The sequence below is a fragment of the Athene noctua genome, chromosome 5 (assembly GCF_965140245.1).
Source record: "Athene noctua chromosome 5, bAthNoc1.hap1.1, whole genome shotgun sequence".
Taxonomy (NCBI): domain Eukaryota; kingdom Metazoa; phylum Chordata; class Aves; order Strigiformes; family Strigidae; genus Athene; species Athene noctua.
In genome coordinates, this window is record NC_134041.1 from 13,873,272 (window position 1) to 13,898,890 (window position 25,619).

General features: G+C 34.7%; 1 protein-coding gene across 2 annotated transcripts in view; it reads right to left on the reverse strand.

Annotated features, from left to right (window-relative positions):
* The window catches only part of USP33 (ubiquitin specific peptidase 33), a 44,918-nt gene that overhangs the window by 16,549 nt on the left and 2,750 nt on the right, over window positions 1-25,619 (reverse strand). The window contains exons 2-17 of one of the 2 annotated variants that reach the window (XM_074906415.1): window positions 23,030-23,100; window positions 22,370-22,507; window positions 21,303-21,356; window positions 19,191-19,253; window positions 16,316-16,468; window positions 13,988-14,087; window positions 11,414-11,483; window positions 9,986-10,099; window positions 9,169-9,247; window positions 6,604-7,021; window positions 6,057-6,197; window positions 3,160-3,272; window positions 1,678-1,850; window positions 1,472-1,566; window positions 868-901; window positions 5-50 (exon numbers count right to left, since the gene is read on the reverse strand). In XM_074906415.1, coding sequence (XP_074762516.1) covers window positions 5-50; window positions 868-901; window positions 1,472-1,566; window positions 1,678-1,850; window positions 3,160-3,272; window positions 6,057-6,197; window positions 6,604-7,021; window positions 9,169-9,247; window positions 9,986-10,099; window positions 11,414-11,483; window positions 13,988-14,087; window positions 16,316-16,468; window positions 19,191-19,253; window positions 21,303-21,356; window positions 22,370-22,450 — 1,734 coding nt within the window. In that variant the 5' untranslated portion in view covers window positions 22,451-22,507; window positions 23,030-23,100. The remainder of the gene's footprint in view (window positions 1-4; window positions 51-867; window positions 902-1,471; window positions 1,567-1,677; window positions 1,851-3,159; window positions 3,273-6,056; window positions 6,198-6,603; window positions 7,022-9,168; window positions 9,248-9,985; window positions 10,100-11,413; window positions 11,484-13,987; window positions 14,088-16,315; window positions 16,469-19,190; window positions 19,254-21,302; window positions 21,357-22,369; window positions 22,508-23,029; window positions 23,101-25,619) is intronic. The other variant, XM_074906416.1, reaches the window with a different exon arrangement.

The following is a 25,619-nucleotide window of genomic DNA, read 5'->3' on the forward strand; positions in this document are numbered from 1 at the left end:
GTACCTCAGGAAATTTTTGCACTTTGCAGAATTTCACTCCATTTCTTAACCTAAGGAAAGAAAAAAAACAAACCAAAACATAACAACCAATACTTAGATCTGAAAAGGTTTTATTTTCTTGAGCTACATCAGCAAAAGTCTAAGCTAAACATTACATTAGAAAACCCCAAATGTTTCTGGAATGTAGGCTAGACAGAGTAGCCAAAATGATATAAACAATGACACTTCAGAAGAAAAAAACATGTATACTGGTGAAAAATTCAGAACAGCAAGTGAATATCATCAAGGTCCATCTAGCTAACAGTTTCTCTTAGCAGAAAGAAAAGAACTTTGTTTCATGAAAGCTGATTATTCAGCAAAGAGAAAAAAGAAAACAATTAAGTTTATTTTTAAGAAACTAGCTACAGCAGATCACCAGTTATATAACAAGGAATAACACTCCCTTTCCATAAAGGTCTTTGAGCAGTCTTCAGATCACTTCTGTTTCTTGGTTCTTTAGTATTTAAAGCCATAGTTTGTTTATTTTTAACACACTGAAGTGACCTATTGCATATCAATTGAAACCTGCAAGTAATATAGAGGGCTAAAAGCTCTTATTTTATCCATCAAAAAAATTTAGAAAGTCTAAAATTGTAAGGAACATGAAAAAGAGTTAAGCACATTTGGTTTGCAATATGGTACGGTGAATCAGTGCTTCCTGACTCCTGCACCTTTGTAATACTTAATTTCTGACAGCCAGAACACAAGGTAGTATCAAAAGATTAATAGTACTGTGACATATTCAACAGAAAGAAATGCCCTTTGAGTAACAGAAGTATTAAAGCACTCAAATTAGACAAATTAAAACAAAGGTAAAAGCCAGCTTACTTTTTACACCTTCCACAGCTATACATGTTATCACCTGCAAATATCAAGAAGAAAACCAGCCATTATTCTCTAAATCCAACTAGTTATTCTTCAAGCACATATTTGACAGATGAAAGTTTCAAGGGAATACAGGTTTCATTCAATATTTAAGTCGTAAGAGTGTTGATATAGCAACTAAACAGAAAGGTTCTTAGGTTTTATGCTTTCAACTATGAAGCAGTACAGCATAATCTGAGAGATGATGCTATGTAATTGAAAAGGGAAATAATTAACTAAATCTAAATTAAGGTTGTGAAAATGAGTATTAATATAGCAGGTTTTGAAATTTTTATGAACTTTCAGTTAATACCATTTCATTAAACCAAAGTCAGATTTACTTGACAGTTCTAAAGCTGCTTTCATGGTTATTTCTTGCCTCAAATATTCAGTTGAGTGAGAAGCTTACCTTTTTGAAATGAATAATCCTGTAAGAGCAAGGAGTGACTGTATTACAGTAACAGGTGGCCTTTGCTTAATTGTGTGAAGCTAAGAAGATATTAATCATCTTATTGCGACAGGAGGAAAAAAAAACCCAGAAGAGATGTTCATGTAATTAACCTCTTACCCTTGAGCTCATCTCTGGCGAAAAAGGCAGCAAGACAATCTTGTAAGGTTACAACTGGACCCCAAAACCAGCTAGGAACACATGAGACAACAAACCTGAAACATCATTGACAGAAAAGAAAGAAAACCAACAAATGTTCTGCCAGAGGAGCAGAAACTGTAATTTCAGGATAGATAAGTAAATAAAACAAGGTAAATATTAGTTACCTTTTGAAATATTCCATAAAAAAAGCTATCCATCCCTGGGGGGCATATGCTTCTCCACATGACCCTGCCTTGACTAGAGATGTCTGATGACTTGCAGAATGGAGTTTAGCAAGATCTTCCTTACCTGGAATAGGCAAGGACAGATCCTGAAAGGTCTCCAGGGTTACAGACAGCTAAAGAAGAAAACAAATGAAACAAAATTAAGAGTTAAGCTTTAAGAGAAACAGCGATTAAAATGAATTCTGTAAAGTTCACCCATAACTACTAACTCACTCCGTAGCTGAAAATTCTACTAGGTAGTAAAATAACTATGAATAAGGAAATGTAAGAATTCATTTTCTAAAAAAAGAGAAAAAAAATTTAGAGAGAAGTTGCAGATTGTTATCACTAAAACTTTTGTTATCAATTAATTGTCTTCTACTAGTCATACAAAGCACTATGATTTTTGCCTCAGGCTCCTGTTATACAAACTAGTTTCAGAAAGCTTCAGCCCATTGTTTTGTCAGTATTTGACATTATCTTGACCTGATGTAACTGGAGCTGCCCTAAAAGAAACCCAACTGGGCATATTCTTTCTCCCATGCTGGATTTAGTGATCACAGCTGCAGAGTAAAACATCAAGCAAACTTTACAAATTCTTATTTGTTTTTTAAACTTGCTCACCAGATTACCCTGAGGTCTCTGTATTCTTACATCTAAACCAAGAGAATCAATAAGGGCATGTAATTGCATCAGAGTTAGGTTTAAACCTTACATTAAGGAACTTGTCCCCAGTGCAAAGATTTGGATATTTTGCTTTGATACTGAAGCTTTGAAACTGAGGTGGTCCGACGAGAGATATTTAGATAATTGACTTTTTTTAAATGATCATGTGTGCTGTTCTAAGTAATTTTATGAGCAAATAGTAGAGAGAAAAAAAAAAAAATCAACTGTTCTATGTTGTACCATATCTTGCAGTAGAGGACAACTTAAGAAAGCAGGTAATGATTCATATCACCTGTAAAAGTGTCTTTACTTGGATTTTCTGAAAGACATGAGTTTTCTTATTCTTAATCTATCTAATAAGACTGTTATATGAGTAGACTACTATCTTTTACTTTTCTTTGTAACATTGCGTACCTGAGAACTTACAAAAGGAGGTATGCATTAGGATATTCAGAACATTACTAAAAACTAATCATATTTAAGTGAAGTTGAACACAAGCCTCTTTCTCCATCCTTGCTGTAAACCAATTCTCAAAATGTTATTTTTCAGCTCCGAGTAAATATACAGCTCAGTGAATGCAAGCTAGTCTAAACACAATGTGCTGGTAGTATCTGCTATTATTATTTAAGTAAACAAGTATGAAACAACCTGCCACCAAAGAATAAAGTTACCAGAGTATCACTGTATTCAAAAAGCTGTTAGTATTTGTACTGTGGGTGAATGAAAAAAAAAATAAATAAAAAAATCAAAAGCTAGAACTTCCCCTCCTTACTTACCCGATCACAAGTCAAGCACTGTACTGAGCTTATTATAGTCCCATCAAATATATCAGAGATAACACTCCTGTACTTCTTGCGCTTCTTCCTTTTTGGTGATGATACTGTTGAAACTATAAAGTGACAAAAATAAAATGCTGAAAGTGAATTAAGATACAGTGGATTCAAATTCCCTTCAGCTTTGCATAATATAATTGGAGATCATACATATTTAGGATCAAATTATGAGCTAAGCCCTGTTTTCTATTTATTAAGTATTTCTTAGAAATTACACAACCAGATCACTGCTAGTACCAGGCAATTCACATAGGTTCCTCAAGCAGTTTATGAGGGCCAAACACTAGAAACTTTTGCCTCTGTTAAGTAAAACTCAAACTGCCAGTCTTGAAATCTACAGCCTACCGCTACAAGATTCATCTTGGCAGGAATCCCCAAAGGTATAAACTTAAAAAGGCACCTTCTATCTAGCATTTAATTTGATTACATCTTTTCAGGAAGTTCTAACCATGTTGGGCTGAAGAGCTCATACAAAAGAGCACTGATGACAGTTGGCTGAAGTAGACTAAACGTACTACTAGAGTCCAGGCTAGCAGCGGCTTCTTAAAAAAAATCTGAAGCCCCAAGCCAGTAACATGCGCTCCCCACCCAAACCCACTACTAATTAGGTAAACACCCCAGAGCAGTCTCTCCAGCTCTGTAGATTTCTGGAACGGTAGGCTGAAATGAAGACCACAAAACCTCTTCTGGAGTCAGTATATCACCCAAAAGATGAGTCAAAAGTATTGTAGGAGTCAAAGGCAAACTCTGCCAAAATGCTGACAGCCGGTAATGAGATAGGCAGTGAAACATGGAAATAATTATAGTGAGAAGGAAACTGAATTACTCCAATAAATCTGTCACACAGAACACAACCTCCTTTGAACACAGAGTTTGCCCATAACCAGTACTCCTGTCTTTTTACCATCCAGTCGTGTTACATTGTCTCTGTATCATCCCATACCTAGAGATGTCTAAAATAATAAAAAAAGTCTGAATTCCAAAGTATCTCTAGCAGAAAGAATGGCCACTAGAAGTGATCTGAAAAACCCTCTTTTTCGCAATGCATCAGATATATTTTTTTTTATCATGGATGAAAACTGCATCATAGAGCCTCTTGCCCAGAATTCTCCAAGGTTCCTTTCAATCACTTGTTTTGTCACTAAACTGCTTTAAAGTGGTTCTGAAGTCTTTATTGACCAGTGATGTGGAGGATGTGCTGTGTTTATCCACACTAACAAACAGCAGGAAGAAATGGAAGATACTGACAAGCAGGGGCATCTTAAAGTTGTGGCACTCAACATACTCCATGTGCTTTCAACAAGGGGGAAATAAAAGAGAAGGCAATAGGTGTGTTGTAATTAGGTATCAGTCCCCAGACACAAGTCTTAACACACTAGGGAATTACCCTAGTATTACAGGGAATTAAAAAAACAACTTGAGAGCTTGCAAATGGCTGCCACACTATTCCCCTTGTCAGTTCTACTGCATACCTATCTGTTTCCTCAATACTCAATAAAGATGACCAAAGTTAAATTATTAAGAAGTGACAAAAGTCAGTAATCTAGATAGGAAGAGACCTTTGGATATTATCTGGTACAGTCTGTTCAAAGCTGTACTAGTTGAACTTTGGAATATACATCTCCAAGAATCTCAGGGTACCTCTGGGCTTCTATCCCTGTTCCAGTATTCAGCCACACATTGGAAAGATTTTTTTTCCTTCCATTTAATAGAAATTTTCCTTTGTGCAAGTTGCTTCCATTTCTATTTGCTGCAAAGCTTCAAGCAAAGTCTGGCTCTGCCTTCTCTATAACCACCCACAATATGCTGATGACAGCAACAGTCTTCTAGCCTTTCATTCTCCAGACTGAACCAACCCAGCTCCCTCAGCCTCTCCTTGTACATGACAGGCTCCAGCCACCTAATACCACTTCTGATAGACTCGCTTCAGCTTGTCTAAACCCCTCCTGTAATAGTGAAGCCAAAACTGGAGACAGAGTACAGATGCAGTGTCAAAACTGCTGAACAAATGAACCAAGGAGATCAGTGATTTAAGTCTTTTAAATCATTGTCATTTGACATCGGTGCTAAAGCCTTAAAAGGATAACATTAACGTTTTCAGAACTTATCCCGGACAGCCTGTTGAATAAAAAAAGAGGATCACAATATTAAAGTTGTGGGAGTTTTTTGCTTTGGTATAATGCTAGCCTTAAATACATGTTCCACAAAACAAGCTTTTATTAAAATAATCTACTGTTACAAAAATAAGGGAAAAAAACATTTATATATTGTTCCCTGTGCCCTGAAGCTGCACTGTCTGACATCTATAGTCAGTAAAAGTCTAAATACTCTGGATGCTGATAAACACATTCTGTAGAAAGCACAAAAAAAATACTCTATCCTACAGACAGCATCCAACATTTACAAGTCTATCTACAGCACAGGTCCACATGGCTCCTTAAACCTTAACAGACTAAAACGTGGACTTACTGAACTTCTGCTGAAGATTCAATGTGCTTGTTCTCTGGGAAGCATTACCTTTCAGGGGGGCACTAAGTTCTCACATGTTTCCCCTCTCACCAAACCAGTGCAGTTGAGAAAGCTGCCTAAAAATGTTATTCCATCCTCCCAAAGCAGAGGCAAATCCTATTCATGCTTCAAAAGAATCAGAATTTTACAGAAGGGAGTCTTACCATATGTCCAGCTTACATAATGCTCACTGTCCCAACTAGGGATAGGAGATAAAAAAACCCCAAACCTTAAGAACAACACTGCATTGCTGCGCAAGACACAAGAAACACTATTAAAACTGTAATGCAGAGCAATTCAGTACCAGGAGGAAGAAAACAAAGGTCCTATACCTTTTTTGTGGACTGGTGCCATTGAAGAGCATGATGAGAATGATTTTGGAGGACTGTTTGATAAGCGTGTGTTCATCCCTTCATTTGATGATGGGGTTTGGGCTGCAGATATATCATTCATGTGGACATCACTGATGTACTCTGTAATGAATATCTGCATTATTTCATAACTTCTACCAAAAAAAATTTACTGCCAAATGAACAGACACAATGTTTATGTTATTTATTTAACCACACTGTCAGGTCACTGAACATCTAGGAATGAAGCACCATTTCAAATCCCATAGCTTTTAAGTTAAGAATAAAACCAAAAAAACCCTCTCTTCTTGGGTTATTTGAAACCTTACCCACTACAAATCTTTAGCTTTTCAAACTAATTCAAACTGAATTCAGAACACCTAAACTGAGAAGGTGCATTGTTCATAAGTAAATCCACCTACGCTACTCAACCTGTATCTCTTTACTGTATTCTACAACTCATTTGAATTCACACAGATATTCTGGTTAAGAATTTGACTATTTCAAATGCACATTAGTAATGTATTACCTGAGAATCTGCTGTGTATCTGTACTTTGACAGTTCCTTGATTATTTAAAAAATCAGTAGTCTCTGAAGTAGTGTTTGTGTCTTTTTCCAAATCTTCCACAGAATTTGCTCGTTTAAGCTTGTTGTTTAATATTTTTTCTTTCTGCCAGTCTCTGGATGTGATCGAGTTATCATCATCCTGAATTAACATGGTTGTCTCCGCAGGATCCTCTAAGACAGGTTTGAAAATAGCATCATTTTCTGTTTTATCACAGGTACCACAGGATTCACAGGGCTGAAAGCCTACATCTGACTGACTCTTGTCATCTTCCATACTCTCTTCAACACTCATAGGCTGGGCATCTTCCAGTTCTACAACTGGTTCTTTAAGTTCTTCATGAAGCAAATCCATAAGACAACGCAAAAATTCTTGTGCATCCTAGAATTTTAAACAAGTTTTACAATATTATTCCATTCTATTTAGAAGACACTAAAATCGTATCAGGAAAAGATACAGATAACTAAAGCAAAAGCTACAGCTGGCTGTTAAAGAAGAATAAGGTAAGCTCCTCTGTCCCAGGTCCAATGTTCAAAAGAAATTTCATTTCCATACCACATATTTGTTTCCTGCATCCATTTCTTGCATGTCACAAGTAATGTTATCATACAAGTTTCATCCAAAACACTTTGAATCCTAAAAAGTTTATATCAACACTTTGAACAAAAATACTGCCATAGCTTACACAAATAATAAAAGTAGCTCAAGCAACTACCAACAGTATGGTCAGACTCCAGCTTTGCTGATAACAGAATGTTTTAGGGATGTTTTTTTTTAAAACCTTATGCAGCATCTTCCTCAAAGCAACCAGAGCCTTGCTTTCACTGGGTATGGAAGTACTTTATTAAAAAATATTATGATGTACTTAGCCCATCTTTCCTATTGCATCATACTGTCAACAAGATTTTAATCCTTCTTCTCAAGCCCAGACAAGATTCCTCAAATATCAGTGTTCCCACAAAGAGCTGTCAAGTATTACTACAAGTCTAATCCACGTTTGGAAGTATCTTAAAAGCTACTAAATTTCAGCGATCCACACAGTAGCTTTAGAGAGTTAGAGAATATATAATAAAGCAAGCATGAGAGAAAACAATAGCCTCTTCTTGGCAACTACTACTGTTTCTATTTTCTTCTATTTTTCTTTTTGTATTTTGGTTGTTCATAATAGTAATTTTTGCTGCTCAACATTCCCATCCATCATAGCAATTACTTACTAAGCTCACAACTGCTGACTAGAAAACACTCTTTCTTAAAATCTACAACTATTGCATTTGAGGTTTGGGTAATGAAAAAAAATCTTAATATGCCTATTTGTTGGTATTCCTTTTACAAAAAAAAGGAAGATGTAAACCTTGAGACACAGATTAACTCATAAATATTCTTCACTGAGCAAAAGAATTCCTTTTTCTCCCTGAAGATTGAACATGGCTGCCCAACTTGTGAGACTGGGCAATAGGAGAGTGTTGGTTATGAAAGACCTGCTTTGTTTTAATTGTTGCCATGAAAACTACTAAACATACAACTGAAGTGTGATCCAGGAAGAACCTAAAAAGGTTTTCATTAAGTGTTGCTCTGCATGGAAAAAGACATTCTCATCAGTGTTCAAAGCTGTGAGAAGCAAGTTTCCATACAGTTTCTTTTTGGTTATCAAGACTGATTTTCTACTTTTCCAGAAATTCACGTGGCTCTTCAGAAATTCATGAGTAAATTAAAAAACACTGAGATTAATATTTAAACATTTACTTTACAGCTCATACAGCATTTGAACATTAAATCATGTGTTCTAATCCTCCACACCACAAATATGAAAGATGTTAACCGAAGCAGCAAAATTCCTTTGAATAACACCAGATTCCTGGAAGATATTAGTAAGCTTTTCTAATTACAGGGTTAAGATTTTTTCCTCCAGCCCAAAAGCTTTTAATAAATTACTGCAAACTGTATGAATGCAGCAAGATCCTGTATGAAGGATCAACTGAAGAATGCCTTTACTATATAATAATCCATGCTTATTTAACAAATTACCAACTTACAGTTCCCACAACATCACTTATGAAACACATGGCAGTGGGGTTCTTTTTCAAAGACACCAAATGAAAATTGGATACTGCATATTTAATTTTTTAAAAAACTTAATGGTGGATGAATATTAAAAAAAAATCTATTACATTCCTTTTTATCTTTGAACATCTTCATTTTGTTTTCTGGGACCGCTCAAATATTAGCAACCTTATTTGACAGAAAGGAAAAGTTTTAGACATGTATTATTTTAATTTTCCTGAAAAAAGGTAAAAGGAGTTAGTCTCAGAAGTTGAAGGCCTTTCAAGTATTTGATACAAACAAACATAAAACCTGAATTAACTGTTAATGGCTCCATTTCAGATGATCTACATTTGAAGCATATAAACTAAAGTTTATATTGCATTTGCTTCAAACAAATATAGGAAGCATGGTATCTTAAGCATTAGATTTAAAAATGAGATGACTTTATGGCTTAGGCAGATTTAAAAGACATCAGAAGGTTTTACCTGTTGAGAGTAGCCTCGAAATGTTGGATTAACAGTTTTAATTCCTTGAAATAAACCCGTAGGAACAACAGAACCAGGCCTAAAGAAAAAAGTTTTAAATATATAACTACGCATAAAAAAGCAAGCACTTAAGTGGAATTTTCTATCTTTACTAGGATCATAATTTTACCTGCAACTGAGCTTTAACACATCTAACACCAATAATATTAATCTTAACCAAACATAATATTGCTATTGAATTATTAGCTATATAATTTTTTAAAAGATCTGTTATCCAACAGAAACAGAGACTGTATCAGGCCTTTTATGCCACATTTCTCGTCAGAGAATCAGACATTCTCTTGGCACTGTGCACAATTACAGTTTCTTTACCTTTGTACTTATATTTTGAAGTATTTTCTTAGACAGAGGTAACAAATTCCTTATAAGGAAGTAAGAGAAACTTACAAAAAATTGATACAGACTGAAGGACACAGAGAGGATAAAGTAGTTAAACATTTTAGATTTATTTCTAGCAGATAGAAAACTTATTTTTAAAAGCTTAAACCTTATACAAAGTAGCATTATAATCTATTTCTTGTCAGATCTTCCTTACTACAATTTACATCAATTATTTTTCCTATCTTTGGTAGATATGGAAAAAGAACAGCTTATAAGGAGTGTTTAAATCCTGTACATTAGACTTTTCTTCCTTATTTTTAAGAGTAATTCTGTGATACACACAAAATAAAAATTAGAAACCTAGGACAGATTAATGCATCCCTTCATGACTCTGGAGTTTATTTATGATCATTTTATCACCAAAAGTATGCAATACCTGCTTTTGTGCCAGAGTTCTGTCATCAGCTTGAGGTAACTTTTACAAATTGCCGGTTTCTTATCTGTTCGGGCTAGGCCTCCACAGTCAAGAAAAAAGTGCGTCAAAGGTGGGCTGATTAAAAAGAAAATTGTATTTTTTCAGACTGTTAAAATACAAGAGGAAACCCGGTTTCATACAAGATTATTTTTAAAAATAGCATTTCTATGATGAAATCGAACAATTCCATTTCCTACACCCTTAAGTGCTGCAATCAAACATTTCCTCGTAGGACAACTTCAGCAGTACAGCAACACTGCTCCTCAAACATATCCTGACATTTGTTAAAGCACCACCATTGTCTGATGGGATTAAAATTTAAGGCAACTGCTACAACCCATCACAGAAGTACTCATGTACCCCTACAGCAACAATCACCAGAAGCCTAGTCCTTAAGTAGCATCTTAGGTCTTCTTTTCTCTAGAATCCAATAGTGCCACATGATGTTTATTGATAAATAATTTATACTTGTATGATTATCTGTTTACTTCATGCAGTGTTGTCAACTCATATGCTCTTTCACTTCTCTTCCTTCAACCTCCCTTTGAAGACACAATCCTTCATATGGACTGGACCTATTTTCACCCAAGAAAGCAGACATCCCAGCATAAGTGCAAAATTTGGCATTTCTCAACAGAATCATTTCCTCATGATTAGATGCTTTGTCCACTTCCTTACCTTCTAGAGAGATTTGCCTCAGTTCTCCTCTCCCTCAACAAAGGATCTCAGTGAGTTCTATTCAGCCCTGTATCCTGTCTTGGATTGCAGCCCAAAGCAGATGTATACAGCAAACATATACAATACATACTCAAGTATTGTCCCCACCTAACCATTTCTAGTGCAAGAAACTTTAGAATTGGATAGTGGTTTTCTCTCTTCAACTTCTGTAGGTTTCTCCTTCATGAAGTTGTCTGGTATCCCCATGTGAAAATAAGATTTTCTATTCTATCCATTCCTAGGATGATTTAGCATAGAACATCCCAGATGCATTGTTTGTAAGGACTGAATTTGGACCTTCTGATTTTAACATGTCTCTTTTTTTAATTAGAGCTTATTTTTATTCGTTTCCTTTGATTTCTTCTGTAGCAGAGAAAAAAGCAACCCACAAATTTAATAGTTTTATCAGACTTTTCTTCTAATTCCTAGAACTGCCTATATTTTTATTTAGGACAGTGAGGAATCAGAATGAAATAGGGAAAAACCTGAGTAGCCTATATACCATAATACTTTTTCTTTCCCTATCAGTGACACAATTGTAGTATATAAGACAGATTTAACAAATACATGTCGTCTTCCATGGTAGCGCAGCCCAACAAAATCCTCAAGTCCATCTTGAGAAAATACATGTATAAGCAAATAAAAAATAACATTTACAATCATTTTCCTTACCAGTTGGAAAGAGCTTGTAAAGCTGCATTCATGTAACAAGTGTTTCCAATATTTTTTAATCCTGTTAGACCTGAAAAACAGAATTAATAGTCTGTTATGCCAATGGTCTATTAATCCAATACAAGACATATTAAGGAAAATACTTTGTAGAAACTATGTACTAGTTAAAATACTTATGTAACACTTCTGATGCCATTTATAATGCAGAGTTGTAACTAAAAGAAACATAGGATTCCTAAAGGAATACTAATCCAACTAGAAGTGGTAATTAAATGTTTTGATTTTGGCTGACTAAAACACTTGAAATAGTAAGATAAAATACAATCTACTTAACTTTTGATGTTTTATGACAGCTGCAGATTATAATTTTTAAAATTATTATCAATATTTAAGTTTTATTTGAGCTTAGAGATTTACCTGTTCACTTAAACTGTTGCTACACTGTGTTCGCAACCGTTAATATTACCAAAAGATTCTCAAGGAAGATTTTATTCTTCTGTCTCAAGTTCATGCTAGTAGTCAGATTATGGTGAACATTCAAAAACTACTCAGCATGTGATTATCCCAGAATCAGAATTATGATTACCTACGATCAGTCTAAGTCAATTATATGCCCTTATTTTTATGGAAAGACCACGCAGTTTAGACTTCCCCACAGAATTTATTTTGAAGCCCAGATTGTTTACTAGCTTTGTAAATATCCACATATAGTTTTTCCACACGCATAAAAGTTACAATTAACATATATTCTTTCAGAAATTATGGAGTTATGAAAAACAGTCTCTAAATATTTGAGGAGAGGCTATTTAAACAAGTAGTAATTATCATAGTATACCAATTTAAAATAAAAAAGAAACATTTGTTATTCTTAAAGTGTTAAATTAATGAAGTAATTAATTTCAATATAAAATTGCTTTTGTATGAGAAAATCAGTAACATTTATAAGCAAACAATCAAGAAGACCAGAAAACTTTAAATACTCATAAATCAACACCATTAGCTCTATGCAATCCTTGAAGTATAAGAACTACACTGATCATTTTAGTCTGTAGCAGAAAAATAAAAATTCTTAAGAGCATCCTTTTACTTCTAAAAAAGTTTGTTTACTTCAGTTGAATTTTCTAATACGCAGAAATTTATTTTTAACAGGTTCTTCTATCTCTCTGAAAGGAAATACAGTTCTGCTTCCCACATCTGAACCTCCACTTCTGCCCTTCCAATTTCTGCTACAGAAAAGGACAATCATTCTTACTGAAATTGGAATGTAAGAACAGTCATAGATTTTTTTTTTTTTTTAACAGCAGAAAATATATCAGGAAGATACTTTCACTGCACTTTTCCAGCCTGCAGTGTTGCAAATGAAGTTTCTGAATAGACTTCTTTTCTTGCAAAGATATATTGTAATGTTTACTTCATCAAAAGCATTTCAGAAGAAATTTTAAGAACAAAGTTAAAAGGGAGCTAAAGAAGTTTTTCCTTCAACTTTGAGAAGCATATTAACAGAGTCACAACAATATTACTGGAAACTTTAATGCAATTCTATTTGTATATTACTTCTGTACAAGTTACATTCGCAAAAATATTAATAGGCCAAGAAGATATACAAATGCACACATTGGTAGGAGAAACTAACTGGGAATAAAACACATGGTTTAATGATTTAAGGGCAGATGGAAAATTAGTGGGGTGGTGACATATCCAGAAAGACCATGCCAGACAACAGAAGGGGCAAAGTAGGTTTTTTGGCCAATGCCAGCAGACTTAGGAGAGGGAAAGCTGGTAGTAGATGATTAAAGGAGAAACAGGAGATCCATAAATTAGAACAACTCTTTTATAATCACTGATGGAAAACTAACTGCCTTGGCATATGCACTGGCATCTCAAAAACAATAGGTTATCAATCTGCTAGTCAGGTTTTTCTAAGAAAATGGTAGTTAGAAATATTTTCTTTACTAACAAATACACATATCCTTTTTAAAATGATCAATACTAGTTTGAGACTTTTAAGAAATAATAGTCATTATGTTCTCTCATGAAATGAAAAATTAAGGCTTTGCTGTTTGTGGTTTCATACATTCTCATTTTCGTCTTCACAATAGTTTAATACTAGGGTAGGGTAACTTTTTATACCAGAAAGTTTGGCAGTGCATGAAATCTATTACTGAAAAGAAGAAAACAAAAAACTAAAACCCCATACTACAGGCTCAGAAAAGGGTTACCCAAAATGCAGGAAAGCATTCAAATCAGGAACCTTTTAGGACAGAAGTAAACACTGGAACAGATTTTAGAAAAAAAACTACTTTTACCAGAGTGGCTATAACACCAGCTAGATTAAACAGTACTCCAGTGCGCTTTCTTATTTCTGTTGCTGCTTGCATGGGTGCAGTACATTTATCACCACAGCCTCTGCTCTAAAGGGAAATAAAGATTGCTGCAATAACGGTGGAATTAAAAATAAAGGTCTTAGTTGGAGCAGAATAGGAAACAGTTCCACTTAGTAGAGATCTACTATATAGCTGGAGAACAGACTTGGAGACATACACATGCGATAAAGGGCAATATTGCTTTTATTACCTCTAGTCTTTAACTCATCTTCTTCCACTTCTATATCTAAGTCATCAAATACAGCTGCTAGAGGAATCTTCAGCGTGGGATTACTAGGTATTTTAAAATCCTTATAAGAATAAAAAGAAAAACAATATTTACTTGTATTTATCAAGTTTCCTCTTAATTAACTTATGTATAATTTCTCCAACAAATCTAGGAACTGAAGATTATATGAACACATTTTGAAATCTCACTGGACAGAAATTAAGGATAATAGGATTCCACAGCTACCCTGATGAAGTTTACTGAGAAAAATCCCATGTTTTTGCTTTCAGATTAGCAGTGAAAACAGTGCATTATTTTATGACAACAGCTGAAGAATCAAAAAAGGCAAGTTATAGTATTTATTTCCCTTGGATAACAAACACTAAGCCATCACTGAAAAGTTAACACAGTAGTCAACACATAAAAGTTAGTGTACATGTTTTTGATATGCCACCAGATGGCTCACTACATTTAACAAAGACAAATTAAACTGCTGGAAGCAAGATGTACAGAGAAACAAAGTATTAGCAGGCAGACATTTATTGTATGACAAGCTCTTTTTGTGAGTGCATAAATAAAAATTCTAACCAAAATGTCTGACAGACTTCACAAATTCTACTGATTTTTCTGTATATTATACCCATTTTCTTGGAAGATTAAAACAGGTTAAAAGTATAATAGAACAGAAGTTCAGAAGTCTGAACCCAGCTTTGTATGTTTTTTAAAAAAATATTCCAAGGGTACTATTCCAACTGAGCTGCTGGCATTTTATGAGAAAACTATCAGATTACATTCATATTAAACTTTTATGTGAACATACTAAAGAATATTTCCTCTCTATGTACATTGAAAAACTGACCATCTTTCTGCCCAACCTGTGCATTATGCTATCTCTTCCATAGCTCTATGCCACAAGCAAAGCAATTTTAGAAATACTGTACTTGTGTCAGTTTTACTTGAGTTACTTGTCATTTTTATATAAGTACATTAAATATGCAATAAATAACACTTTTTAAGATACATGCATGATGCCAATTATACTTAAGAAATTACAATATAACTTTCTCCAAGACAACACTTATCTAGAAAAGAGATTATCAGAGTGAATAGTATTGATGCCAGTAAAGACTAATGTAACCAGAGGATAACAAAACAACAATCCAAACCTAAAGAAACCTTGTTGAAATTGAAGGACAAGAAAATAGCATATTTCAAAATTCCCTGTATAACATCTGCTTTGCTCATTTTTTCCTCTAACTTGTCTCCAATATGAGCTAATGCTTAATTCATTATCTTACTCTTCAGCTACTATGTTAATTATTAATAAATGTGGAGTTAAGAAGCTAAGCACTTTTATGAAGTCTTGTCGTTGACATCGTAGTTATACAAAACACTACAATCTTAAGCCTGTGTTTTACTCGACCGATATCAGCCTTCCAGATACTGGCCATATTTTCACTCCTTGGCATATTTATACTCCTTGGCAATGCTAACTGCCATAGAACACTAATAGCATTCTCCTGATTTCTTGTTTCATACATATTTTTCCACATGCATCTAACACAGTACGTTTGTCATTCTACACCAAAATTACATATATAGAATATACATGGGTTACTACTGCCTTCTTAGCAAATTCTTCCGTAGTAGTTAAATTCTTAACTATCCAGAAGTGTTTGTGTGTATACCACTCCACTGGAAAAATTTTCCCACACACACATACATACACAAATGCCATGCTTTTCAGGCATTTATCAATACTTAAAACCACACATGCTTAAACCTCAGAAACTAAGTTACAGAATCCCTTTAAGTGTCTTATATTACTAGCTCAATGAGGTTAACAACTAGCATGTATTTCTCTAAAAGTACTGTGCTTGTATGAAAAAATCTCGGGCAAGTATCCATAAACATATGCTAAGGCATTCTGCACCTCCCTGAAAGTTAGCCAGCAATTACTGTAATGAGCTTTGTAAATAACATTTTCAAGAGGTGACGGAATGGGGAAGCACAGGTGAACTATTCCAATCTTGCAACCTCAAATTTAACCCTGTGCTTTTTCTGTACCTTAGAGTTTATTGTAGATTACAAACAAGACAACAAGATGAAAAGAGCATTCTTCAGAAGCATGCAGTACACAGAGAGAACACAGAAGCTAGGCACTGTCTTTTTAAAGAAATTTTATAAATCTAGAAATTAATAGAAAGTTCAGCCACAAGAAAGAAGGAAAAGTCAGTCTCTCACTTGAGAGAAGATACAATGTTTACTCCAAAGCTACAGCTGCATTTGTTTCATTAGGTTAAAAAATACCTGAACACTATTATCTTGTGCTTGGTGAGACAGTCTTGCATTTGGTAGTGGAGAATGAGATCTTAATTTTCTATCCAGGAACACTTCCTTACTACAGGCGTAACACCAAACACGGAGTGTAGTAAGGTTGACAGTTAGACAGTGTTTTGTCTCCTAAAACAGAACAAAAAACAAAACAGCAATTCAGAAATTTCAGAATAATTAAATACGGTTAAATGCAAGCTAGAACAGAAGTATTAAAATTTTAGCTCTTTCAATAATGAAACAAATATGTATGTTAGAATATTACAAAACAGCAATTCAATCACTGAAATTTTAGCACAAACTATCCAACACTCATTTTTAGTACAAGTCACTCAAATTAGCAACAAGGTACAATAAGAATTTAAGCCACTGCCATATCTGATATGCCTCTGTGTAATTACAAAGATAAGAAAGCCCATCACCAGGCGTGTTACAATTCACAACAAAACTATTTTCCAGGAATGTCTGCTATAGGTCATAATGGCAGCTGCCTCCTCTTACAGTAAGGCCAGTGTCTATTTCTACTGGTTTACTGTAGGAAATTCAAGATATTTAACAATCAAACAGAAGAGTAAGATAAGATTTTTAGTTCAGTTAACAGTTAGAGGTGCTCAGATCAAAACAAACATTCCAGACTCAATTAGTTCTTTTGTTGACAGCTTCATACCATATAGCAATATAAAAATTTGACAGATGGAAAATATTTTTACTGTTCTAATCTTCATCTTTCTTTTTTTAACCTCTTTTCTTACTGTAAGATTGTGTACACAGTTGCTATCACCCTCCAAATATTTCCATCAATCCTTCTTGTATTTCTTCCTGATATGTCAGCACCAGTCAGGTTTATAGACAATGAGGGATTTGCTACAAATTAGGAAAAAAATACAACTGCTGCAGGAGGCCTAAATTCCTCTTCCCCTCATTTACTAAGGCCTTGTACAAGTACAATGTTTTTTAATATAAGCTGTAGCCTACCATTTCATTAAACCCTCCCCCTACTAAAAAACATCAGATGATGTAAGTATCTCAGACAATTTTAATCATGAGCATATACTTGTTTCTGCAGTTTGAGCTGCATAAATAATTACAAGTCTCCAGAGCAACAGCTTATTAATTTTCTTGAAGTGGACACAATGAACATCATTATTTGCAGTACAGGGAACCTTGTGGGTAGAAACTGAAGTGAGCAGAAATAAACTGATTCATGTCAACTTCTCTCATTTTAGTGAGTTTGAGATTTTTACTGAAAAAAAAAAAAACCCAAACGCAGAAGAGGGCTTACTATCCAGAAATCAAAATTATGTAACAAGAGAATCAAGACAAGGATGTCACTGACACCAAGCAAACTATCTATTCCCTTTCTTTTACCTGGCAAGTACATAACATGGCTAAAACAGCATGTAAAGCAGGAATAAACTACCACAGAAAGCCAAGAGGTATAAAATTGTAGACAACAAATTTAGGGACCATCTGTTCCCCAGTTGCACTACAAGCCGCCCATTTGTGTATCTATTGTAAAGGCTTTAGAACTGTGATACAGCTTAAAGAGCTGGCAAAACCCCCCAGTATTTATATAATTCATATTAAATCACTATTGATTTGTAGAAATAAGAACTCTTCATGGCTCTGCTTCCAGGAAAAAAAAAAAAAAATTAGGAGTGGTGGTGCTTCTTGTAAAACCCTAGTATATACTATTTTTTCATTTTAATATTCACCAGGGGTTTTTTTAGTATTTTTAGGGACCAAAAATTGCTCAGCGGGAAACCTTAGGTGTTATTTTCTGGCAGATGAACTGTGAATTGGTACCAAGAACATCATTTAACCGTGAAGTCAGCAATTCTGAAATACGTTAATAAAACTGCCATCCCTCTGTCCTCCATATATTTGGTAAGAGAGAATGATGTATCTCATTTGCTTCGTTTTGGCAATCATTCCACTTGCACATGCATGTGCACAGACAGTGAGTTCAAGACCCAAACAGATGCACTCAAGCCGTCCAACCTTGCAAAAAACTTAGCCTGCTGGAGAACACAGTGCACACACTCCACTGCTCCTACCAAGCTGGATCCAAAATCAGGACATCACAGGAAAGGATACACTCAGGTCAGTCTACAGGTTCTTCATCTGTAGCCACTGAACAGGGAGCATAATGCATAAAAAAAGCACCTGTTTCTGGTTATTGATACTTCCCATCTTACACCTGTTCAGCTCTTATCTTCATTAATCCAACTTCCCTCCTCTTATCCATCAAGCAGCCACAGTCCTAAATTAAACTGAAGTAGTGAAGCACTACATATCAGCTGAAGTACTCAAGAAATCTTTTGTCCATGCATTTTGAAAACCATCATACCCATTGTTCTTTTTTTAATTCTCACCATGTTCTTTTAAGGAGCACAATAATGTCAGAATTACAGAAGTAATTATGCACCTGCATAAAGACTGTAAACTCACATACTCCTAACTTAATGAGACTTGCTTCTATAGATGAAAACCAACCATAGTTAATCAAATTTCCAAACAGTTATGCTAACACAGTTTACTGACGTTTAGACTAGATATTAGGAAGCCTATTTTTACAGAATGGGTTGTTAGGCATTGGAATGGGCTGCCCAGGGAGGTGGTGGAGTCCCCATCCCTGGAGGTGTTTAGGAGTAGAGCTGACATAGTGCTTAGGGATATGGTGTAGTTGGGAACTGTCAGTGTTGTGTTAATGGTTGGACTGGATGATCTTCAAGGTCTTTTCCAATCTAGATGATTCTGTGATTCTGTGACTTCACTTAAATCAGTAAAAAATGTTCTCTAACTCTACTTCACTGCTTCAAGTAACTGTATTACTAGCAAATACACATACCTGGGAATGGGTGGTACTGTGATCAACATGGGATTCACCACAGCCAACATATGTACATCTGTTCTGTTGAGCAAGATATGAAGAACAGAATTATACAGAATTAAGAAGTAGTGTCAAACAGGTTTACAGAATAAGAATATACTACAAATCCCTTTAAAATTCAGTCAAAATTTCAAACTTGCAGAGTCCTTCACAAGAGACATGCATGGTATGTGTTAAAATAAATATCACCTAAAGCAAATAAGAATGCTGCGAGATTTAACTCAACTCCTCTCACTGGTGGGCAGTGTTAAGACTTTTAATGTGTTCAGAATATAATTTTTTGGTGATTTTGATATAATCGTTCAGATTAAAGTATTTTTTATAAAATAAATAGAAGATAGCCCAGTGTCTAAAATACTGAATTGCAACAACCTCAGATCATGACACATTTTGACAAAAATGCCTGGATACCCCTATCTGCAGTGCCTATTTATCAAAGTATTACTTCACAAGAGCTTCCAGCACTCTATGGTTAAGTACTTACCACATTATAGTTAACATGCAAAATAATTTGGATTTTAGTTGTGCTAATTGCAAAACATATTTGGCTGAGTTGAGTGTGGAATCTTGCAGCTGCCAATCTTCAAGCAATTTTCATTAATTCCTCATTTGCATGAGTCAAGACAATCACAGAAAAGGGTACAGCATGTTATCTGTATAACTCTCTAAGCACGTTAATTTATACAATCAAATAGCAGCTGAACACAGTCAATTTTCTATATTAAATAATCACAGATATTTGTTAAGTTACAGGTAGTCAACATGCTGGGATCTCACCATGTTTTTCTACTGAAAAAGGTGAAGGCAAGATGCCAATTCATCCAAAGGGAGATACATCACAGCATGATGCTAAGTGTCCTACTGCAATTACAATATTCTCCTATGGAAATGTTGGTATGACATTGAGTTTTTCAGTAACAGTTTAAGAGCTTCAAGTGAGAAATAAAAACCATGTTTTAAGCTTCACAGCATTTCCCCACCTGCCAGACTGATGCATCCCTGAACACCTCTTCCTACTCCCAAGAGGGTTTTTATATATAATTAAACTCCAAGCCATCTAACAAAAAGACATTCAAGACTGTCTCTTTCCCCCTTCATTTCTATCTCGTATTGATAGAAGGAGCAAAATAATCTGATCGCTTAACTGTTACCGTAATTCACTTAGAACTAACTACTGAAGTAGATTTTTAAAAATACTCATACATACACCTAAAAGTTGGTATCTCAGCCTAGATATCTTCCTGACAGGACTTAGACAAAATTTGCCAAGAAATTAATTCAAGCCTACAGAGTAACATTTCAATCTCTGGAAACAGCTGTATGTCTGAAGAACTCCCAAGATGTTTTAAAAACTGAATTAGCTACATACTTTCCTGTTGGTATCACAGATCAATGAGAAACAACATTTTCAGAGTCTTTTTTTTTCTTAAAAATACACTAAAAATTACGTTTTTTGTAGACAGCAAGAAGAGTAAGGCAAAAGCATATTTAAGGAAGAACTATCACCAAGGTAAAGAATGTACAAAAGTTGTACAAAGTTTGAAGAATGTTTATATAAGCTTTTACAAGTTTCAAAATAAGCATTCTTCTTTGTTTTGCTTAAGAATAAAAAAGTCAGAGTATGCATTTTTATGCTGTAAAAAGTCATAATCTACTGCTAGATGTTATTAGTACAAATGCTAAGAGAGGCTTATAAAAAGTAATTTAATTCAGGAATAATATTATTTTGCATATCTACAGACCCGGGGAACAGATTTTTAAAAAATCTTGAGCTAAAAGATATCATAACTCAAGAAGAAACCTCAATATGCCAGCTTCTTATAAAAAAAAAAAAAAAAATCTCATTTTAAACACATTATTCCTAAATTACAAGAAATATGTACCTGATAAATGGTAAATCATTTAAAAAATAGAAAAACTGCACATGAGATTTTGCTTTTAAATAATAACTTGAGGAAACTAACTTAAAGAGCTTCATTCTAGTTGTTTCGTCAAAAAAAAAACCAACTACCAACTTTATCTACAAATTACTAGAAAAGGCCCCTGCTATGGAACAACAGAACAACTTACCTCTAAGCATGCCCAAAGGTTGGGTCCTCTGACTTTACAGTCCTGACAAGTGCCCTATTAAACACACAAGCAAAGTATTATTTCATTTACTTTGACCAGTAAACCACAAATTTGAGACAAAATGGGAAAAAATACTGTAATCTGTATCAACTGAATAGTTCTAAGACAAAAAAAAAGTATGCATTCATAACCAACCCACTTTTAATCAGAATATTTTTCTTAGTAAAACCCTGAATCTCTCTCCAAGTTTTTTCTTAAACCAAAAATTGTTCTACTAAATAAAACATAAACATGTATCATATCACACTGTTATAAAAATCCTCAAAACTGGACTTTCTTTTTATGTTAAATTTATAGGAAATGAAAGTGACAGAACTTGTAATAACTACAAATTCCTATTTGTGAACAGGCAACACTACCTGCAAAGGTTTACAAAAAAGATGTAACATCAGAGAAACGTTCAGCAGCAAATTAACAGTTACACTTTTCAGCTAAAGAAATTTAGCACCATGGACAGAAGAGGGTTGGCTTTTCATCACCTTCCAGCTACTAAAATGTGTTACAACATCCTTCTTTGTTCTATATATTAATGGTAGCTGGAAACCAAGAGTTCAGGTAGGGGCAGTTTCTCAAACAGTGGCTCCTCCATCAAAAAGTGAACTGTTACGCGAGAAAAACTTAAAGATAAATTTCTTTGTTAGTTTCTACTTGAAGTCAGTTATACTATATTACACTAACGTTCCAAATAACTGCTACAATGGCAGTGTCTGAAAAGTTCAAGCTTGGTGTTATGTGAACTCTTAACTAATATTTCCATCAAAACATCGCTTGCTTTGGAAAACACTGCTGGGAAAGGCACACTAAGTGTTAAGTACTGAAAAATAGTTTTTCAGTTTTATCAAGTCCACAATTCTTCCCAAACCTTGTTTAAACCTTACTATTCCACTACAGAAGATTTTACCCAGGCTTAACACTTAAATGCATCTTATAACTTATACATGACATGTAGCTAAAATAAGTGACCAGAGTTAACTGTGATAGGAAGAAAGTAAGCTGCAGCAACTTACATGAGATTTCTGTATCAATTCCTCTTTTGTTATTTCACCGACCGATTCCAAGTGTGGGCAATTGCTGCTGGGCGAGGACATTTCCGAAGCTGTATTTTCTGAGATCCTGTAGCCAGGATCTTCAAGACCAGGGAATCACTTGTCAACAGAAGAAAGAATGAGTAAAATCCAATTCCTTACAGCTGGCAGCAATATTAGATATCTAATATACAACTTTTAAAAGTATGTGCCTTTTAAAAGTAAGTTAGTATAAATAACTTAATTATTAACAGTAAAGAGAATCCAGTAGTCCAAATTAAACACAGCTGACTTCTAAAAAGAAATCTTCTGACTTTTAGGGCATAAACTAACAAAATGCTGTGGAGCAAAGATGGTTTGGATTAACTATTTTCCTGGCCTCTACCATGGCACCCCAATGACCTAAGAATTACAATTTTCAAGCCTACACAGAACTGATGGTGTGTCTGACTGTATATTCTGAAAAGGGATCTTATGCAACACTGCCGAAGCGTGCTGAAGCTGTGAAGGATAAAATGCAGGAGCACACAACTTGTTTGTCAAAGGAGAAGGAAACTTTATCTTGGTTTTATTTATTTACAATGACACTTTCTAGATTGAGGCATATTATATATCAACGGCAAACTGAAACTTGTAACTCACATGTAGTACTGAACACTCAGCAAGCTTTTCTCTTGTTTGAGTTCTCTCTGTCCATCCAAGGTCTCTTGAAACTTAACAGAAATAAAGAACGCTAAATAGAGTCACTTTGGCATTATTATTTTGATGGTTGCACAGAAAGCTATGATGTTCTACAGAAGGAAAATAAACAAAATGAACTCAGTAACATTCTTTTTATACAATCCTCCAACTGACTCATGCAGATAAGAACCAAGAACTTTGCTCCTCTGCTACGGTTTTGTCACTTAAGACAATTACTATTGATGCCTCGATCTCTCCAAAGACCAAGAAATTTTAAGCTTTCTTTGCCCAACCATTATCTGTCCAATCTAGCATTCCCTTATCAAGGCTTGCAACTAAGCTTCCATCCTAACTCAGTGACACACACTCCTTGATCTGTTTGCAGCCTTTAGCACTGTTATCAGCATCTCTTTCCGCTTTCCCTGTTGGCTTTGGCAGCTTTAGGTTTGTTTCTTCCACCATATGACCTATCACTCCTTTGAATATTAAGTAACGTAGGGCTTCGACAGCATGGGGGAAAACAAGCCTTGCCTAGTAGGCATCTCGGACACAACTCCTAGTAAACTTCCAGTTTGTTACCTTTGACTTAGTCTTTACTTCCACTGCCTTGCAATAAGATCCCTTTGAATAAAGAGTCATTTCAGTTCCCTTTGGTTATCAAAGGGGTTTTATACGCGTGTGTGCACGCGCATGTGTATAAATAGTCTATATTATTCCTATAAACATTCCTATACAAATAATGTTATTAAAGTATTATTTGTATAGGAATACTACTTTATATAATTTTTAACATGCACGCATGTATGTACCTGCACATACATACTTAGATGTACTTTATATATAAACAATTATTTATAAATAATACACAAGATATTTCTATATACATAACATGCATGCATATACTTATGTGCATCTATCAGTCTTTTTGAATGTCATGTTAACAGCTGTTCAATAAAATATTTAAGAACTTATCTCAAGACTGGAAATACTACAGTAAATTAATAATTCAGGACTTTTTTCAAGATGAGGTGTAAATTCTCTTCCTACATCAATGGCATGACATTTAAAAAGCATTACTCTCAAACATAAGCTGCATCTGGAGAAGTACGTCCTCAGTTCAGTGTCTATTTGTAATTATTGAAAGACACTTCAAATATAAAAATGATTCTTCTTCAGGCCAAACCTCAATTTCAGTCATGTGAGCAATTCTGCTTTGAACTGTAAAGTTCCTTTTCAGAACAGAAATGGAAATGTGAATGTATGTTTCATCTTGCACATTTTGCAAGGTCTGTTAAAGCATTAAAAAGTCAAGTGAGTTTCAAATAAAGCCTGAACAACCTTAAAAAAAAATTCAGTGTGATTAATGCTGATTTAACACAAATGCTTTAGAAAGACAGGTATAATGGATTAGTAAAGCTTTAGGCTTATTTTTTTTAATTGAAGCAGCTTTCTGAATGCATTATTCCAACTAATACAAAGCAATGAATGGAGACTTCACCTCACCCTACCAGATTTGTATTTAATAGCTACTTTTCACACCTGGAACTGCACAAATCCAAACCTGCAGTCCTGAACAAACCCAACCCGGTAGTTCTGCTCATGTCAGATTCTGTTTCTTGGTGCAAACTGCATCTTCTCATAACAATCATCAAAAAGACCAAAGCATGTTGAAGCTTGTGTACCTATGGATGTGACTCCTATTCCTACAATGCGTGCATTCCATTCGGACAGAAGTCTAGGTAATGTTAGAAATTATTATGTTATTACATGGGCAAAGCCAAATGGCCTTTCACCTTTTGTTAACAAAATTCTTATACACCTCCTTCCATTCTGTAGCAACCATGATAACTCACTGCACTACCATAACCTTGGTAGCTTAATATACTTAGCTGCAGTAACACATTTTGTAAAATGTTATGTTAAAGTCTAAAACTGTAAAATTAATTTCAAAACCATGATTCATCCTTCATCTAAGTCCTAGCAAGCCCAGGGTAGCCTCTCCTTCACTCACTGCCCTTCCTCTATGTCACCGCTTCCTACTCTATCTGGAAAGATTGCTTATCTTTCTCTACTAACATATCTCAGTTACACATCTGCTTTTTCACAAGCTTCTGCATTGTGTTGACCTCATTCAAAAGCCAATTCTTCACATTTTCAGTAATTACACACACCCCACCCCCCTTTTGTAGCTTCACTTACATTCTATTGTATACTTCTGTTCCAAAGCTGGAGTATCTCTCTACTTAATGCCCCCAGTGATATGTGATAGTTTGTACTGGGAAAGTACCTAAATAACCTCATATGAACAGCTCACAGGAACCAAAAGTTTATATATTAGATAAACACCAAAAGGCTCTGGAAAGGATCTGGATCTGTATCAGCCTTCCTCATGTTGCAGAACTCTAAAAAAATTATTACTGAGACAGGAATTCTTAGACAGCAATCATGTCCAGTGGTAACAAGACTATTTTTGTCATAGTCATTTCACGGGAACCTTAGAAATATCACAAGCTGAAAACCATGGACCTCCATATACAGAATACAAGAAGTA